Below are 7,226 nucleotides of genomic sequence, written 5' to 3'. Positions count from 1 at the left end.
AAATAATTTAAACTGTTTGTATTTTTTAAATTGAGAATATATATATACACGCTCCTCTGTCTCATTTCGTGTGACATTTTTCAGATTTTAAGATGCTGTAAATTGAATTATCAATTATTGTGATTTATAATACATTTTACATAGTTTACAAATATATAAATTTTATTCAAAAAAATTAAAGATTTTATGGGCAAATTTTCAATCAAATTTAAACTGATTTCGAAAAAACGAAAAGGGTCACTTAGGAAGTATTTCTGCACGAGAAAAAATAAAAGAAAAAGAAAATGAGAAAAAAAATGCACAACAACGTGACATCAACGTGGTCCCACTCAACCACAGCGTATATAAGCCCTCACACTCCCCATTTTCCCCATTTTCTCTCCGAGCAAACAAACGCCATTAGCGGCTTTCTCTCACTGACGCACACAACTTGAACACACTCGGTTTGAGGAAATTCACACGTTCTAAGTAAAGTACAATCAATGAAGCGAAAGTTACATGCAGAAGCAGTTCAAACGGCGGTTCAGCAACCGAAGGAAATCCTACCGGCAGTGAAGAAGCAGCTCCGGTCGAAGCTACCTCGCCGGAAGCGATCACATATATCTCCGATTCTACGTTCATTCCCAGTTGCTGCTTCGTCGCACTTGACAAGTGAAGTCTCGCGTCAATCGAGCAAAGGTTCTGTGAATAAGGAAGTGAAGAAGCGTGAAATTGAAGGAGAGGAATTTCGGAGAATTACTAGAGCTTATTTCAGGAAGAACTTACTTGTGGATCAGAAGAAGGATGCTGAAGTGGAATTATCGGAATGCTCTTGTGTTGATTCATGTTCTGAAGTTATCGGAAAAATCATAAAAATTGAAGATCCAGTTGATATCTCTCGCGATATTGTTTCAAAGCGGAATAGAAATGCAAAAGTTATTGAAGGAACTGAGGATTCTGAAGCAATTTCGAGATTTCTGAAAGCTTCTGGTGGTTTTTGCGGTGAAAGCTCAAAATCCGGAGGGGATGCTGTTGAAGGAAGCAGAAATGTTGCGAAAATCAACCATGAAGATGTTGTTTCATTCAATTCCGTCTTACAGTCGCCTTCGGAGTCAAAATGTGGAAATTTATCAGTTCAATCAATCAAATGTAGTGAAAACAGAGCAGCGGAAGAGGTCGAGTCTGAAGTTTCACGAGTCTGTCCAGAGGTAGAATTATCTGCTGTAGAACAAGCTCATGAGAAACTCGTTGAAGCAGAATTTGATCTGGAATGTTCTGAAAATTTCTCAATTGTTGATGTCTCTGATGACTATTCATCAGCTAATTCTGAACTCCAATCGGAGATATTCCCGGAGAGTTCCGATATAGATCTCTCCGACTATAGTCCGTCGTATTGGTACGACTCCGGAAGCCAGTTCTCTGAGAAATCGAACGCAGACGCTAGTCCTTCACCTACTTTCACGTTGTTTCTTCGGTTCGGTCAACAGTTCTGCAGATCAACCGCCGCTTTGCAATCCACTCCCATAAACTCTTCGGAAGATGACATTTCTACTGAATTCACTGTAAGCTATTTATTTAACTTCCTTTAATTTGTACTGAAAATTTCCATTTCACAAAATCTATTGATCTCTCTCTAAAATCATCGAATTTGTAGTTCATGAATACTGAGCAGTGGAGTGAAACAAATATAATTGTATCAGAGTAGATAGAGAGAATTTAAATTAACGGATTGAACTGGTTTTAGATTGAGATAGTAATTATTGAAGTTTTTTTTCTAAAATTATGTTGTATACTAAGTATTAGTTAGCCTTAATATCATCATGATTCTGTTTATTTCCTTTATGTATGGAGGGATTGGAAGATGAAGAGGATGAAGAGAGCTATAAGATGATAAGAAACAGAGAGAGGAGGCAATTGTATCTACACGACTACGCCGAGGAATACTGTTCCACTACGGACTATGGCGATCTAATCGTGCAGCAACGGTTACAGATGGTTCATTGGATACTCGAGGTTAGTTAGTGATGAACGTGTTTACTCCCCGCGTTCCTTTCTAGTTGATCTGAAATGCAGTTAAAAATTTCTCTGGAAGTTGATGCTATTAGCGAATCAAATCAACTTTTCGTGCCATATAAATTTACGGCTTATAGTGCATGTGGAAGTTATATTTTTTAACAACTGGTAGAAAGACAATAGAATCCACCTTGCACGTGAGCCTATAATGCTGTCCATATTGCTTGTGTGCGCTTAAATATTAGTTGTACCATTTTTCTGAAATAAAGTAACGGTCCATAGAGTATAATAATTGAAGATTAGTTTGATAGACATTACTACAAAATATTAAAATTTTAAATTCATGAGATCTTAGAAAGTTGAGTAGAATAATATCGTCAAACATTTTGGAGAGTTCGATTATGGAAAGGATGCCATGTAAATTGAAACAAATAGAGAGTATTATAGCTCGATACTATTTCCCTTTTGTTCATAGAGTAACTCATTGGGAGTATAACTATAAGCAAAAAATAAACTGCTGTTAGGACTTTGTAATGAATAAAATTAGAAATTTGGATCCACTGGCATTTCAGGCGTTTACCACAAGATGGCCCTAAAACACCATGGTTCTGGGAGTAGTTCAAGGGATCTAAGATTCCCATTTTTGTCTGCAGAGAACTGCAATACAAAAGCAATACAAAGGAACTACAAATTGTTTCAACAGCCTATGCTTTGGACTCTTTACATACACATACTAATGTCACTAGTACTTTTAGCACTTTTCCCTTGTCTAATGCTGGACATATTTTCTTTTACAGCAAGCCACGAGGAAGGATCTTCAGAAGGAGACGATGTTCCTAAGTGTCAACCTCTTTGACAGATTTCTAAGTAAAGGATACTTCAAAACCAAAAGATGCCTTCAAATTGCTGGCATAGCCTGCCTTACTCTGGCAGTCAGAATCGAAGAAAACCAGCCTTTCAACAGGTAACATCTCTTGCTCTGATATTACATCCAAGCTTGTTCACTTGAGAGCAACTAGAGTATATAGTATCGTAATGAAATGTCGAAAGGAAGTGCATATAAGCAGAGCCTCAAAACCAATTGTAAAATCTGAGTGAGCTCAGCATTCCAAATTACCTTGCATTCATTTTTTCGGATGTTACTTACTGGGAAATATAGTAAGAAATTCTCAAAGGAAGTTCAAATTGACGAAACTAAGAACATTACAGTTTAAAATTCTTGATATTTTACATTCCCTATCATTATTAAAGCATACTAATCTTCTTAGGTCTCATTTGCTGAAAAGTTATTAAGTTGACAAGTTCACTTCTTTCATTTCAGCATTCGCCAGAAGACATTCTCTGTTGCAGGCACTGCATATAGCTGTTCTGAAGTGGTGGCTATGGAGTGGCTGGTGCAGGAGGTCCTCAACTTCCAGTGCTTTCTTCCCACAATCTACAACTTCTTATGGTACAACGGTTAACCATGCTATACAATTGCTTAAATTTGATACTTGATGACTTAGCCTTAACATACACTAACTGAAGAAGTAAAGAGTCATGCATCTATTTTATTTGGCGTTTGTCACAACTGCACAGGTTCTATCTTAAAGCTGCTACAGCTACCGAATATATGGAGAGGACAGCTAAATACCTGGCAGTCCTAGCTTTGTTGGGTCATGAACACTTGTGCTACAGACCATCAACTGTAGCTTCTGCACTGGTGATTCTCGCTTTATCAGCTGCCAATCTTTATGCCTCATGCCATTTGGTCACAAAGGTAACACTTCTGAAAGACATAAATATTAATCCAAGTGAAATGAGTTTGTGACTTTCTTTTAACTTGGAAATGTATCGTCAAGGATGAATCCAAGTATATTCTTAAGCACTATTTTATCTAAAATTGTGCTTTGCATTTGCACATTTTCTATAAGTGTAGAGAGTCATGATCAGTAATGCATTTGAAAACTCTAATTCACATGCTTTTTCATCTCTTCATTCACAGACTCATGCCAAAATAAAAGATGAAGATTTACCTGAATGCATCAAGGTACTATATCCCTACCTAGCAATATTTAGCTCATCTTGTTTCTCTGCAGAAAAAAAGGCAGAGTCAGAGTTTTTTTGTATAATCAAAGTTGTGATATTAGTAAATGAAGTTACTGCTTTTAGCTTATCAAAGAAGTTTTTTCCTAATGGCATATTCATACATGACAGAGCTTGGAATGGCTGGTGAAGTACATATGATATTAAGGTGGATCAGCATCTCAGTCATTCTCTCATATTTTGGAGTTAATCAGCTTATCTTCTCATTCTTTTGCCGAAACTTATTCTTAGTCTCTTCTCAAAGTCGCGGGTAATAACTTCAAGATATTCTGTTGAAGTTTGATCAAATGATGCTTACTTCATTATTTTGTCCTTGTAACAATACCAAATATACACTTTATCCCTACTGTCCTTACTTAGGAAACAAGGATGTAGAAAGAACTTAAAGTCACTATTGTATTCAGAAATGTAGAAAGAACTTAAAGTCACTGTTGTATTCAGAAAGTATCAATTACTATAAACAATTGTTTAGTTGAAAAAGAAAATTTGTGATGTATTTTTCAACTCAAGTGTTGAAGGATAAGACTGAATATCAAATGAGAGAGAGTTTGTCAATGGCAAAGCCACTTGATACCTTTAGGTATGAGATTTAAACTGTAACTTCCATACATGAGAGCTAGTATTTTACGTAGCCAACTGATTTATAATGCCTCAACAGGTTATTTCTCACTCTCCTAGTTTTATTCTAAAATCACTACCTTTAAAGTTTTCGATATTTGGATTGAAAAACAACTTCAATTTTTCCAGATGTTGCGATTTTTTGTTATTGAGAGCATTGCAATGCCAATCATCAATATTGGAGGAGTTTTCTTCTATTTCCAAAATGGTCAATGAGCTCATTTTAGAGTGTTTGTATGTTGTCTGTGAAAAGAACCTTGAAATGGGTGTGCCTTAGCTACATCATCATCCAGATTTCTAGTGGTAGTACATGGCTTTCCGTAAATAATCAGCTTTGGAGATTCTTGAGCTTGAAGATTGATCTGGGAACTGGGAAGCTTACCATGAACGGAGAGCGCGATTAATGAACTATATAGCTTAATGACTTGAATAGGAAAGTAATATATGAAAGAAATGATTGGCCATTTCCAAAAACCATGCAAATTGCAATGGAGAAAGGAGTCCTATAAAAGTGTGGATGTTTTTGATAACAAGAAAGATCTAACATGTGGATTTAAATAAACATATGATGTGTATGCAAAGATATTCAAATGAAAATGAAGATAAGGATTATGAACCCTTTGAGGAAATTTTTCCTAATACCTTCTCACAACATGCAGGAGTGTTTGTTATTCAGCTTCCTATAAGCAAAAGTTAAGAAATTTATCTCATATAGAAATGAGAAGTAATGGGAAAAATGGGCTTGGACCTAACTGTGCTAGTTTGGGCTCCCCTTGTTTATGGAACCAAATCTGAGATCCCCATATGGGTTGTTGATAAATAGTCCAACTTCAGAAAAAAAAAATTATTAAAGTTTTATATGACTGAAGGTCGAATAAAAATAACATAAGATCGATTAAATTAAAAAGCTTTGGTAAGTTGTCTGCTCTTAATCCACCATATAAGATAATAACATTATATAGTCCAAAAATTGGTTACTTACCTATTGAGTGACTTCGGCATAGAACTTTCCGAGCTCACACTCGGAAAACGAAAATCATACTTCCTCATGTTTCAAATTATTCGTCATATTTCTTTTTTTGAAATTCAAACTACATAAATTATGTCCATCATTATAAGATGTAATTTTCCCCCATAATAATATTAGAAGAATTATAACTTATAATAATTTTCATGTAATTTCTTAATATCAAACTTTTAATTTTAAAATATTAAATTAATCTATAAGTTCTTCTCCACAGAACGGCTAGAGCAACAAGCGAGACAACTATTGAAACACGAGGTGGGGAGGTGTATATCATACGAATCATGCACCAACCTCATAGACTATGACAAGGATCTGAAGATTAATCAAATAAACTCTCGAAAAACGAAACATGACAGGTATTTTAAATGGAGTATATTAGAAGAAGAAAAATGAAAAGTACAATTCTTTGCTACTAATTCAACACTTTTTTGAACCTAACAACAAGTGGTTCATCAATCAACCCAAGCCACTTCTTCCCATTCTCATTAAAAACACCAACATTCCCACACACTACCTTACACTTACTACTACAAACTCTAGGACAAAACACAATTTTATAACTCTCATTATTCCCATTCCTTTCTATTTTAAACCAATTGCTTATTGTATCAATCCCCGGCCGGCCAGTCATGCCACCACTCATAACATACCTCCGTCCCGTTCTCTCGTCCGCGCCACCGACCTTCCATGCCGTGGATTGAACACAAATTGTGGAAGCAAGAAACACAATGTTTAAATCAGTAGACAAATTTATGACTTGTTGGTTATTGTCAATAGGCATGAACCTTGTTGGAAGTCCATTTGATGATTCAACATTTTTTTGTATGACATAAAATGGACATGGCATATTTTTAGCTTCTAGTGCAAGGCCACCAACTCCTCCACTACTACTACTACTTCCATTTTGATTAATAGGTAAAATTGTGTATTTTAAGCCAATTTGTAGTTCATGACCATCAATGTCTAACACTGATGTGGTGGTGGTAATTGGTGTTGTTGATGGTTGTTGGCTAGTTGTAAGGTAAGATAATGAGAATAAAATTTGGAGTATGAGTAGTAGTTTTAGGTAGTTTGTAGTATACATTGTGCCTTTCTTTGGACAATGTGAGTACTAAGTGATCAACCATAGTTTATATAGACTATTTGAATATAATTACACGTTGTGTTGAAGTAATAAGTACTTTTTTTATCTTTCATTAAAGACCTTGTATTTGATTTCTGGATATAAAATCGTCTGTTGTAGGGAATGATTTACCCTCAAAGCGAGACTTTTGACGCGTATTTGAATTAATTGAACTCCAAAACCAATTAAAGAGGCACGAGGGAGAAAATCATAGTGTCTTTTTCTTTTTGTTATTTTGTATAATTTCTACATGTATAGGGACCAAAAAGTGACTTGGTCTCATGAAGAAAATGAAATAAAATGTCATCACCTTGACTTGTTTACAAGTGTAGAGGCATGCATGTGACATAATGGACAAAATGAATGCTTTCAACATGAAGA

The 7,226-nt window shown here is 35.4% G+C and overlaps 2 protein-coding genes across 2 annotated transcripts; one reads left to right on the top strand and one right to left on the bottom strand.

Annotated features, from left to right (window-relative positions):
- The first annotated feature begins 397 nt into the window (after positions 1-397).
- LOC102605664 (cyclin-SDS) lies at positions 398-4,602 on the top strand. The gene is made up of 7 exons (XM_006354994.2): positions 398-1,541; positions 1,831-1,992; positions 2,790-2,956; positions 3,314-3,442; positions 3,571-3,751; positions 3,977-4,021; positions 4,189-4,602. The coding sequence occupies exons 1-7, from the start codon at positions 483-485 to the stop codon at positions 4,216-4,218; spliced, it is 1,773 nt and encodes a 590-aa protein (XP_006355056.1). The 5' UTR covers positions 398-482; the 3' UTR covers positions 4,219-4,602.
- A 1,493-nt stretch (positions 4,603-6,095) lies between these two features.
- On the bottom strand, positions 6,096-6,840 carry LOC107062008 (miraculin-like). The gene has a single exon (XM_015312171.1). It carries the CDS (start codon positions 6,804-6,806, stop codon positions 6,135-6,137), a length of 672 nt encoding a protein of 223 aa, XP_015167657.1. The 5' UTR covers positions 6,807-6,840; the 3' UTR covers positions 6,096-6,134.
- Positions 6,841-7,226: the final 386 nt, after the last annotated feature.

Source organism: Solanum tuberosum, unplaced genomic scaffold (assembly GCF_000226075.1).
Source record: "Solanum tuberosum cultivar DM 1-3 516 R44 unplaced genomic scaffold, SolTub_3.0 scf00189, whole genome shotgun sequence".
Lineage (NCBI taxonomy): Eukaryota > Viridiplantae > Streptophyta > Magnoliopsida > Solanales > Solanaceae > Solanum > Solanum tuberosum.
Note: the sequence above shows the minus strand (reverse complement) of the source record. Positions and strands in the feature narration are given on the sequence as shown.

Coding starts and splice junctions, on each gene's coding strand:
- LOC107062008 (XM_015312171.1), bottom strand. CDS start 6,806: ATGTATACTACAAACTACCTAAAACTACTACTCATACTCCAAATTTTA.
- LOC102605664 (XM_006354994.2), top strand. CDS start 483: ATGAAGCGAAAGTTACATGCAGAAGCAGTTCAAACGGCGGTTCAGCAA. Junction 3,752..3,976: donor CATGCCATTTGGTCACAAAG/GTAACACTTCTG, acceptor CTTCATTCACAG/ACTCATGCCAAAATAAAAGA. Junction 4,022..4,188: donor ATTTACCTGAATGCATCAAG/GTACTATATCCC, acceptor CATACATGACAG/AGCTTGGAATGGCTGGTGAA.